We start from the raw sequence: 12,016 nt of genomic DNA on the forward strand, positions 1-12,016 counted from the left end.
CAGCAATCAGATATAACTGTACCATCTACAGCATCCACAAGGAATTGTGCACAGACAAGAGTGACACCAAAATTCAATCTCATTTGAATGTTGGTGAGATGCAGTGGCTCAATTAGTAAGTAGATCCTGTTCACTCCCTGTATCTAGTCAAAATGGAGGTCCTGTGCACACGTTTGCGTGCGCGTGAAAGAATCCTTGACAATAGGAATTCAAAATACGAGCAGGCCGTAAGTTCAGCTGTTCTGACAAAATTTCAGGCAGATAAAGAGTAGATTATTTATGTAATGAACAAATTTAATTTGTATAACAATAACGAAATAATAAATATTTGTTGAATATTCCCGGCTTCACATGATTCTTTAACAAAATAACATCACTGTTAACAACAAAAATGTATAAATTTTAATGTTAGAATAACCGTTTTTCAGGAATTTCACCTCTTTTGAACTAAAATCCACCTTGATGTTGACCATATTAAAAAACAATTTACAGATTTAATCTTGGGTAAAAAATATAAAAATGTCACCAAATATCAGTATGACATCAAGTAAGTTTGCGTGTGTTACAGATATTCACTGATCTGCAGTTCTAAGTATCTGTATGACATGCTATAGATAAGTTCATTTATTTGATGGTAATAGGATGGAAACAGTCTCACTGAATGCACAATATCGTTTATACACATCAATAGCTCGAACAGCAAAATGATATTTATATCCTTGTTGAAAATGTGATAGTGTACATGCCATAGGTAGTGGTAAGGCTTTCAATTCACCGGCCTGAAATACAAACAATTCATAATTTGATTAACTAGAAAACCATATGTTTTTGCCACATAGGTAAGTGTATTATGTTACTAAAGAGAGCAGTCCATAACTGTCCAAACTTCTTAGGATTTCTACAGCTTCCTGATCCACGAACTGCTAAAGAATAATGTGCACGGATAAAACAATGGTAGATTCGAAATACATGAAAAAAGGAATTTAGACTACCTTGCTTTTTAAGTACTTTACTTAATTAACTTATAATTAAAGTCTGGAAATAATGCACCTACCACAGACAATGTCCTGCACATATTCATACTTTGTCAGCTACAATCTCTCTAGTACGTCATTTTGTCTGGTACAGATTTGTCTATATTCTGTGTATCTATTGATACTAGTTCAATAGTAACTGACATTTTGTCAGGTACAACTAAAACTGTTATTTCCAAACGTAAGTTTTTATCCTTATCAATACTTGTTTTTTCACTTGAAAAACTAATATACCTACCAATGTCCACAAGTCTGTATCAGGTGAACGATCACCTTCTTGATAAGAATAAAGCTGGTACGATTCTATTTCTGAATATAACATTAAGTTACGTGTGAAGTTCCAGGATAAAACAATACCTGATTAAAGAAATAAAGTTGCTATGAATATGAAATCATCCGTGAATATGGGATAACTGTTCAAAACACATTACAAAAACTACAACCATACTAAGGGATTTATCAAACCTAGTTCCTACTTGTAGTGCCTGTGGGTTTGACAGAAACTATGGCTAGTCCTTCTGATGGGACAAAAAATAGAGCTCCACCCGTATTTTGTGCACATAAAATATTAAAAGAAGCCTTGACTACAGGAATTTGATTAAGAGTTGCGGGGGAAACACAACAGTCCAGTCAGAGTTAACATCCAAAGCACTTCACATGTGACCATAGACAAAATGATTGAATGAAATGTGGAAAATAAAATGGGGTTTATTGTCCTACTGTTCTGCTCCGAACTGGGCTAACGAAGACCAGTATACGCCATATGGTGTGCTATGAGGGAAATTTTGCCCAAACAGCGGCACTACGGCCTACTCTTATTTTGAATTCCAACTGTCAAGGGATCTTTTACTTGCACGCCAATGTGTACACCAATTTGTCCCATCCGAACGACTCGACAGCTGTCTTTGTCAGGCCCTCCTTCCTGCACCACTGACAAGGTGGAACCACGCCTGAAAATCTGGATGAACTTTCTCAGCCAATGCAGGGATCGAACACCCAACCTCCAGGCTAGCAAGCCAGCGTCTTAGCCACCATGACCCCTGAATAAAATGTGGTTTAATGTCCTACTTTCCTAAACCTACAAGACTAATGAACCATAGAAAAAAGATATAAATGACTGGCTATACCCTATTTTATTACATGGAGTTCAATTTGATGCCAGAAAAGATATAAAACCCTGAAAAAGATCTTGCGAAAGGACTTTGCTATAACTGCAGCTAAAATACACTTATTCATGATCAGGACCATATGACATACATGTACTCATGCATTCACTTAACTTTTACTCTACTCTTAAGACATTTATCATTAATTATCAACAAAACCCTCATTACATAATCCTCGGTAAAGACCAATAAATGGATGTATAGATGAGTTGGAACCCATGATTCTATAGCTAATAAAAGGTATTAGTTACCAACCTTTATTATTATATGATATCTTCAAAATAGGTTTTGGGGGAAGCATTCCTTGAAATTTTCTTCGCTGACCTTGAGCATCATTAGCTGAAAATGGTGGAGCAGCAGGTAGAGGAGCTGGATGCTAATAAATAAAATGAATGCCATGGTTATTCTTAATATAACTGATATATATATTTGAAAAAATTTATAAAGACTTATATCAGTGATAATGAATATTCATTAGGACTGTGCCTAGTTGTTAGGATGGGATGGAAATTGAGGCCCTGTGTACACATTGGTGTGCACGTAAAATAAACCTTGACCCTTCATTTGCTGTCCGTGAAAGATTTCTCTTATAACACATTGTAGGACTTTATTCCCAATCCAAATAACTAAACGTTATTACTTGCCAGACCATCCATCCTGCATTACGGATAGGTGAAACCATGCTAGAAAATGTCAGGGAAACTTTCTCTGCCAATGCAGGGATCGAGAACCTGGACCTCTTGTTAGTGAGCCCGCATCTTACTCAGTTTTGTTTTATTTTAATAAAAAATACTATTTCTACATGTAAATAACAAATACTATATTACTAGTAAATAACAAATACTATTTTTACTAGTAAATAACAAGATCAATTATATTAGTAAATAAATATTTTTTTTACTAGTAAATAACAATTATTATTTATACTAGTAAAAAACCAACCTTTATCAGATCAACTACTTCATGTACATCATCATCATCATTAGATACAGTGGTGGAAGATTTAACAACTTTTTTACTGCTATTGATGTTTTTACTAGTAGATTTAGAAGGAAAATCTTCTGATGGAATAACTATAACTGGTTCTGATGTTGGTTGTTCAGCTGCGGATGACCCTGTTGCTATGACTACCGGTGTAGATTTCTCAGTTACTGATGATTTTAATTGCTTAACTGTTGATGGCGATTGCTTAACTGTTGATGGTGATTGTTTAACTGTTGATGGCGATTGCTTAACTATTGATGGTGATGATGGCTGTTCTGTTGTTGGTGTATTTTTGGTGATTAATACCACTGGTGGATTTCTCAACATTGTTTTGGGTTGATTAGCTGACACTGTGTTAAGTTGATCTGCTTGCAAAGAGTTTGTTTGATTATTTACTGGTTGTGCTTTCAAGGTTGGTGATTGTTGCGCTGCTGAAGGTGTGGATTTAGCACCAGTAACAACAGCCTGCTGACATATCCGACTTAGTTTACTAGAAGCAGTCAGAGGCGTAACTGACTTGGTACCCGATTGTAAAAGATTAACAGTTTGTCCATCTCTCAAGATTATAGAAGCTCCTGGAGGAATCATAGCTTGTCCTAAAGGATAGGATACTTGAGATGACGAAATCATGTTTGGCTTAAAGATAGAAACTGGCATTCTGGTCTGTTGAAATGTATTCAATTGTTGTGGAGATAAGAGTATGCTACCAAAGTTTGATATATTCTGTAAAGATGATGCTGCACTCCCTGATGGAATGGTTTGTTTCTGAACGGCATCTTTAGTCACATTAGATGCCGTAGCATTAGATAGAATATTTTGCGGAACTAAATTAAATTGTTGCACATTATGCGGTATTGTATTAAACTGGATATTTTGCGGTAGAGTATTACACTGTTGAATATTCTGAACAGTATTTGTTTGGTCCTCCTTTTGCATATCTGCTTTCAATTTTTGTAGACCTTCTAGAGCTGTTCTTAAAGAATCATTTTTCGAATAAGTATCAAATCGTGGCATTTTATTTGGGGGACTGGTGTCCGAAGTTGATTTATTTCTTTGTGAGGTAGAAGTAGTGAGCATGACACGTGTATTTGATATATTACTTGGGATACTATCGGATCTTCCAGCGGTAACCAATATGGTCTGAACCAAAAAAATAAAGACAAAACATGAAATAGAGAAGGCCTAGTTGAATAGAACAAGCTAGCTTAATAACATGAGGTAACCCAGAGTCAGATTTAGATTTTGTGGGACCCTGGGTTGTGAGGCCCAGGAAAGACAGTTACCTATTCTGAATCTAGGAAATGTTTACCAGCCTCCCCAGGTATTCACTACAGTGTTTCTCTTTGCTGTAGTTTTTTTTAATACAAAGATGAAGAAAGTGCTAACAGACTTCTAAAGGGTCTTAACTTTTCAGGCTACTAAAGGGTCCATTGGAAACCCTGCTTCTTATTCATACATGTATATCTCAAAACAAAACTCTTTGGAATTGATGTACTTGAACACAATATTCATCTTTGTTTAATTTGATTTTACTCAGATATTTGTTAAAATTTTTCACAATCTGGAAAATAATACATGCAAATACCTTCTTAGAGATATTATTATGATCAGCACAGTCGTTAGTTACTTGATCCCAAGTCTTACTGTCTGTAGAATCTGATTCAGGCTCAGATTTGATTGATTTGCTCAGACTGGTAACTTTGGAAATAACGAGACCACTTGTTGATGGCGGCGTAGAGTGTGAATCAATCTAAGATTAAAAGAAAGTAGTTGAGTAGTTAAGCATGGGATGAGTTAAAGGAGCACATTGTTAAACTCAATTTCTTTTGTTGATTCGTCTGTGGACAGCCTAAGGCTTTTTCTGGGTCCTCTGGTTACTTCCAACTTCTAAAGACACCTATGCGCAAGCGAATAATTGAAATAAAATTGCTTTATTTCATACTACTAGCTGTTTATTTTTATTAAGTGTAGGGGAGAGAGAGAGAGAGAGAGAGAGAGATTTACAGTCCACTCGACACAAATCAGGTCATTTTAGGACTAGCATATGGTTTAATTTTATTTCATTAATTCACTTGTGCAAAGGAATCTTTAGGAATCTTGTAACATACAAGCGAGGAATCGAAGCCATGCCACTTGACTCAATGACAGACCTAATGATGAAACATGCATGCGTTAACCATTCGGCCACCCAACCCCCCTGCAAGTCTAGAGCCCTCCATAGGTTACTTATAGGAGTTCTAGGTCATTTCAGTACTAAAATTTCAATTTCATTTCAGTAATTCGCTTGCACGTATTTGTTTGCGCATAGAGGTTTTTAGCAGTGGGAAGAAACTGGCAGACCTGGAGAAAACCAACAAGGTTGGACAGACGACCCTACTCCTCGTCACGTACGAGCTGGAAATTGACATCGTGCCAGTTTGTTATCTAAAACACACGTTAGAACATTGAGCCACCCTCCCCACCCTCAAACAAAGACAAATGACAGTAAAAATTTTATAATCTAAAGTCAATAATTCCACATCAATAACCAACTCAATAAAATTTACCTCATTATTGTCTGAAGGTGGAGCAGGATTTGTATTTGAGCAATCTGGATTTTTTGATAGATTACTTATTTCTTTTTTCAAATCTTGAATTTCTTTTTTCCATTTGTCCAGTTCTTCAAGAATGTCATCCTTAATAAAATTTAGCATTTCCATTTTATGAGATTCCATAACCTCCTTCACATACATTCTTACAAGTTTCTTTAAGTCAGCATTCTGAAAAAAAAAGAAACAAACGATTGCCATGTCTTTCAAAATAAGCCCACATTTTGCAAGAGGCAGACAGAGAACAAGCTAAAAAAGCGATTTTGAAAACAATCAGGTGCCCATACCTGCAAATTAGAAGGCAAAATGATTATCTAATTAGGTCAACCACATGTAGATACATTCCATCAGGGTAGTTTCAGTTTCATAAACAAGAGAGAATATTGTGTGTAACCAAACAGGAAATGGCAGTATTATTAGTCAGTCTCTGTATTTTGTTAACCTACAGTATATGGGTCATTTTCATACATAATATATCATCTATTTCCATAGCATTATTTATGTCCTATCTTATAAACTTTGTTTTATGAATTTGAAATCAATATTATGTTAAGGCCAGAATATTGTGACAGATAAGCTCAACAATCACACATTTACATTGTAAACAGCTTCAACTGTGTGTTATGTGGGTGCCTCTACATATGTGACCTGTGATAGCAAAATGTGTGGGAAGTTGCAAGTCTATTACGATATGAACAAAAACGTTAAAAAAGGATAAAAATATTTGTTAAATCATGGACCTTATAATTAATACATAAGGTAAAAGTTTAGAATTGATAAATAAAGCACACAAATTTTTGTTTTTGTTTTTAGCCATATTTGTTCATATATTATTATCTTAATGCACCATTCCTTCATTTCTAAATTTTTTAAAATCATAAATAATTACAAGATGGTTAGCATTGGTATTTTCATCTGTAGCTTTGGTGTTGGTTGATGACGGAAAGGTTTCAACAGGAATATATAAACCTAGATCACAAACTTCATCGCCATCATCACGTTCAATTTTAATATCTTTAAAAATATCTTGATCTGTCTCCATCGGTTTATTTTTTATCATTGTGAAATTCTTAATCTCGCCTGAATCTAACAGGTATGTGGACGTAATATTCAGAGAACTATTGGTATACCGTCTGGATAATTCTGCTTTTTCACTGATAGTCTGCATCAAGGTACCAAGCGCATTATGTCCAACTGGGTTACCATCATACCATTTACCACTTTTCGTGGATTTACCATCTCTGATAGGTCTCTGAAACAGGGTGTCACATGATCCATCAAGTTTGTCAATATATGACACAAAACTTTTGTATGGACAAAATTCATCACCTGAAAAGACATAAAACAATTTAAACAATCTTTCAATGACATTTTGTGATTGAAAATACATTTAATAACAACAACAAAGTTCTATTATTGTTAAGAGTTGGACGTTGAATATATTGAAAATTTCAGTGAAATTACTTTTATTCTGAGCAAAGCTATGAGTGTTTGAAGTTTTGACAAAATAGTATTGATTATGACCATGTGTACATTAAATTATTAAACGGTGATTAAATATAGAATAAGTTTGCATATCAAGATTCAAAACTAACTGTCCGAAACATATTGCCCTTTTTTTTCAAAACTTGTAATTGCGCTTTATAATTAAATACTATCATTAGTAGTTTTAATTTATTTTCAAATTTGCTGGCATTATATTTGACAAGTTACAAGGAATTTCGGTTGTGTATCTATTAATTACAGAGTTACTGACCTTGTCTTCAAGACCTTGAAATTATTTGTAGTACAAGAGTTTTTGAGATTTTTATTATAAACATCATTTATTTTTGAAATTATTGCCTTGTCTGATGTATTGTGGATGAGTATCACGTAATACCTGATCCAATAATTGAAAAGACTACAATAAAAGTTAATAAACTCAGACCCAGTCTGAGTCTTTGTCATTTAGATCTAGACCATATACACTATAGCTCTCTCTTTCAAGTTTTTTTCTTGCATTATAGGATATGATTTTAGTGTTTTGGATTGGGCTTCTTTGTTGTTTTAATTTATTAAATAGCCTGCTGGTATAAAATAACAGAAAACAATATTTACCAGGTCTTTCATACATAACATTATCTGCACCATTGTCCAGACTTAAACCATCTGAAACCATGTGAACAAAACCAAGACCTTTCTTATTAGTATTAGTTGCATCGGTTCCTATACCAAATTCAGATATTTTCATATTCCGGAATTCGTAACGACCTCTGTTCTTTTTATTTTTCAAAAGATACAACATGAGGTCAACAAAAACTTTCTCCTGTAAACCTGTACTGTCATTTACATCAAAATAGTTGTACAATTTTTGTAAATCTGCATCTGAAATGCACGGTACATGATCAACGGTATCCATTCCCAGGGTTTTCAAACCTGCACAAACGGCTTTAAAAACTGCTTTCGATTCTTTGAAATTATCTCCGTTTACGATGTCAACATTATGATTTAACATATGTCTACTAATGCCACTTCGAAGAGCATATAAACTAGTTTTTCTGTATAATTCACCGTTCTCTTGTCTTGCCTCGGTATAAAATTTAGCAAGTGTGTAATCCAACAGCTTGGAATTGTACTCTTCGAAAGTTGGCGCAAGCCCTTGTTCAGTCAAATACTTCCTCAGTGCATTCACGGCACTTTTCATGGATTGTCTGGTTCGTAGTGCTTCTTGTGTCGACGAAATATTGTCATTTTCATCGTCTCTTTCAGACGCTGATCGTTTAATTGCTTGCCTTAAGGTAGATTGCTGTGCTGTGTCCGCCATTTTATCTCATGGAGGGCAATATAACGTAAATACAGTACTTCGTTCAATATTGGAGACGATCCAACAAATAGCGTAATCTGATTGGTCGCCGAAGCTTGCGCGTGATGTGGTCGCCAATGAATCACTGGCTATGGGCGTGAATGTGACTAGCTTCGCAACTGTTGTCTACTCCCAGTTTCATAGTTTTTTCTACCACAGAATGAGTCTCTCATAACATCAAACATCAATCCCAGGCACGTGGCACCTACCTGATGCCTACCGAAGAATAAAATGACTATAAAATTGCTAACTCTAGTATTAAGCTCTCGTGGACGGAAAATCTATGAAGTTATAAATATAACCATAGAACTAAATAACACGCCATATAGCTCTAGGCCCTATAAGGTTGAACCAAATTTAAAAATAAGAATAGTTCGACCGCATATTGAGTTATCGCCCCAGATATGTAAGTCATTGTATATGTTGACAGAAAATATATTGGGGTGGGGTTTGCGCGGCCAAGATCACAGATTTTAGAATGGAATATTAGGCCTACGTATACCTAGTGCCGAGAAATGCACCTGTCTCCTCCTATTGTCAATTCTAACTTAACGGAGCAAAATCGCTATTCTTTGGCACCTTGTGAGACACTATATACGGTGTCGTTAAATAGATGAATTATGCATTACTTCCACGTTGTGTATACTGCCCGTGACACTAATCTAGTCAGGACATTAACTCTGGAATACTTTTTACGTTAACTATGTTATTATGTCTTTATAATATCCATAATAAAATGATTATTATATACAGGAAACTACACACACACCTTTACGCAAATAGTATAAAAGCATGTAATGCCAAGGTTGTGGACCATCTAGAGGTCAGAAAGTTTATCCGATTTAGATGAACTTGACGAGTATCACTATAGCTCTTTGATGAGTTTAATTTTGGTGCTCATTGCCCCCCTGCCTTTTACGCAAAATGTGAATATATGAATGAAGTTTGTGGACCTTCCCGAGGCTACAATTTTTGTCCGATTCATGAGATGAAACTTAAATTATGTTAAGGATCAAAAGTTCTTATATGAGTTCGATTTTGGTACACAGCATACCTCACATTCTAGAGCTATAGCCCCTGCCTTTTAAGCAAGATGTGAAATATGTATGAATTTTTAGGCCGTTCAGAGGGGCTACAATTGTTGTCCCATTCTGATGAAACTTAATATGTTAAAGAGCAAAAGATCTTGAATGAGAGGATGAACCCTATTGATCTTACCTCTTCCCCATACATTTCTTGGAAAATGTGGGCGTATTGTGCATGGCAACCGCTTGTTTTAACTGGGCGGGGTGGGTGCCCCCTAACTTTCGGGCAATCTTATTTTCGGGCAGACGGGTAAAGTGAAAACAAAAATTAATATTTCATGTAGTTGGCAAAATAAAGTGCCCAAAATCTAATAACACACTAATTTTCTTTTTCTTTTAATTGAATAACACGAATTTGTACTGAATTGATTATGGATTAAAGCATTTTGTCTGAATCATTCTACTTTGTGCGACATTTTTCGGGCATCGATTATATTTTGTGAATGCAGCTGCAACAATCTGATTGGATGGTTGGAATTCAGGTCGGCTAGAGTGGGATTTCGGTTGAAAACCGATTGGAAACTTTGAAGTTGGTTAAATCACGAGCTAGAATATCAGAATATCGTATTTGTTGCGGTTAAATTTTCAACTTTTTCTCGTGAAGCGCGAGGCCCCCATACCCCGCGACGATTGATTGGGAATTGGGATTTAGGTGTCACCTAAGGTACTCTATATTGGACCACATTGAAGTACATGTATTCACGGGCTGGTCTAACAGGAAAACGCGTTTATTGCAGATAAATTTTCAAAGATTCATCGAGCTCGTACCCCTATTCATAACGGGACCATTCTATGTAGGCTATAGATTTATCTGATATTTCTAAATTTATCTTGATAAAAGGGCACTCAGTGAAACGTGAAACCCCCTTCATAAAAGGCTTCTGGTTATTAAAATAATTAAAATTCACAAGTTCCAAACGTATTAATAATGAATTTATTTATCGTTGATCTTATACATACGTATACATTTTCACTCATCGTCTTCTTTATTATATATTATTGGCATACACATTCAACAAGGACGTTACTCTAATATCTATTTTATTCATAAACGTTCTGACAATTAATTTTATTTGCGCAAACCAGTGAGGTGTTACATAGAAATAGAAGTCTTAATCCCACTATCGCCATTTGCGTAAGGAAAACGTGTCTGCGGCCGTCAAATTTTCCAAATTATCTTTAAGGGGGGGGGGGCTACACGGTAAGCTCTTCCCCTTCGCCTCTCACAGACGACCGGCACCACCATCTGTAACCCGAAATTAATTTTTGGGGGCATTTCTGGCTCTGCCCCCTAACATTTATCGAGTCCGTACGCCTTTGCTCGCAACTGGGGGTCTCTCGGATCAGTATAGAGCATAATAGGGTTTTGTTCTGAAAGTCTAAGTTCTAGAAGTGCCACTTCTATGCTAAAATCAGTCCTCGTTGTATCTAACGGCATAATTACTTGTGTGCAATAACCCGGAGAAAATATTCATTACAGATGGCAATCGAAAGCATTCTGGCACGCGATTCGTTTGCCAATTTTGAAATTTTCATTTTATCTTAAATATTGGATATCAGAAGGCCATCTTTTCACGATAAGATATCAACATCAATGTTGATTTAAATTGACCATTAAGTCATGTTTGCAATGTCGAAGACTGTGGATGATATTGAGTTAGCGACTTGCCTTCTTTAAAAGAGCTGTCTCAGACTTCAAAGGGTGTAATACTATAGGGTTTATTTTAGTTCTAAGAAAGGTGTTCTGTTTAATATAGAAATTCTTTACTTACATGATGTGTGACGTACACTAGGGTAATGAAGTAGCTTGCATTAATCTACTACTTTCTTATAGTAGGGTACTATAGTCCAGTTATCTCGTGCACAGATTAGTACAATTAACTAGAATAGTGTTGACGTAAAACGGTGCCTATACGAAACACTTACCCAAAAATGGTAACTGTCCCGCCCTAATAGATGACGCATTATATTTTATATATAGGAGAGAGCTTGTTTGATTACCCTCAGATTTGAATTGATTTAAATACCCGCGAGATTTAAACATTTAATGATAAAATGTATAATGGAGACTTAGACACGGTTGTCGAGTACCGTTGCTAGGATAATAAACAATCTGCGCTACATCTTCAAACAATCATAACTTCGCCCAGAATAAAGTAATTTGACTGAAATTTTTCAATATATTCATTTTTCAATTCATTACCTATTTTTGAACTATTATAGTAAGAACGGCTAGATCTTTATCTAAATCTTACATAATGCATCTTTAAGAAAACAAAATAAAAATACCAATGCTTGATAATGTCTCAGCTTGGAT

At 35.4% G+C, this 12,016-nt stretch overlaps 1 protein-coding gene across 1 annotated transcript; it reads right to left on the bottom strand.

Moving 5' to 3' along the window:
- Window positions 1–262: 262 nt before the first annotated feature.
- LOC126809802 (uncharacterized) lies at window positions 263–8,609 on the bottom strand. The gene is made up of 8 exons (XM_050534587.2): window positions 7,870–8,609; window positions 6,662–7,101; window positions 5,731–5,943; window positions 4,770–4,934; window positions 3,143–4,324; window positions 2,456–2,576; window positions 1,273–1,391; window positions 263–779 (listed from the first exon to the last, which is right to left on the bottom strand). The coding sequence occupies exons 1-8, from the start codon at window positions 8,573–8,575 to the stop codon at window positions 621–623; spliced, it is 3,105 nt and encodes a 1,034-aa protein (XP_050390544.1). The 5' UTR covers window positions 8,576–8,609; the 3' UTR covers window positions 263–620.
- Between the last annotated feature and the right edge of the window lie 3,407 nt (window positions 8,610–12,016).

The sequence above is a fragment of the Patella vulgata genome, chromosome 2, assembly GCF_932274485.2.
Source record: "Patella vulgata chromosome 2, xgPatVulg1.2, whole genome shotgun sequence".
Classification (NCBI taxonomy): domain Eukaryota; kingdom Metazoa; phylum Mollusca; class Gastropoda; family Patellidae; genus Patella; species Patella vulgata.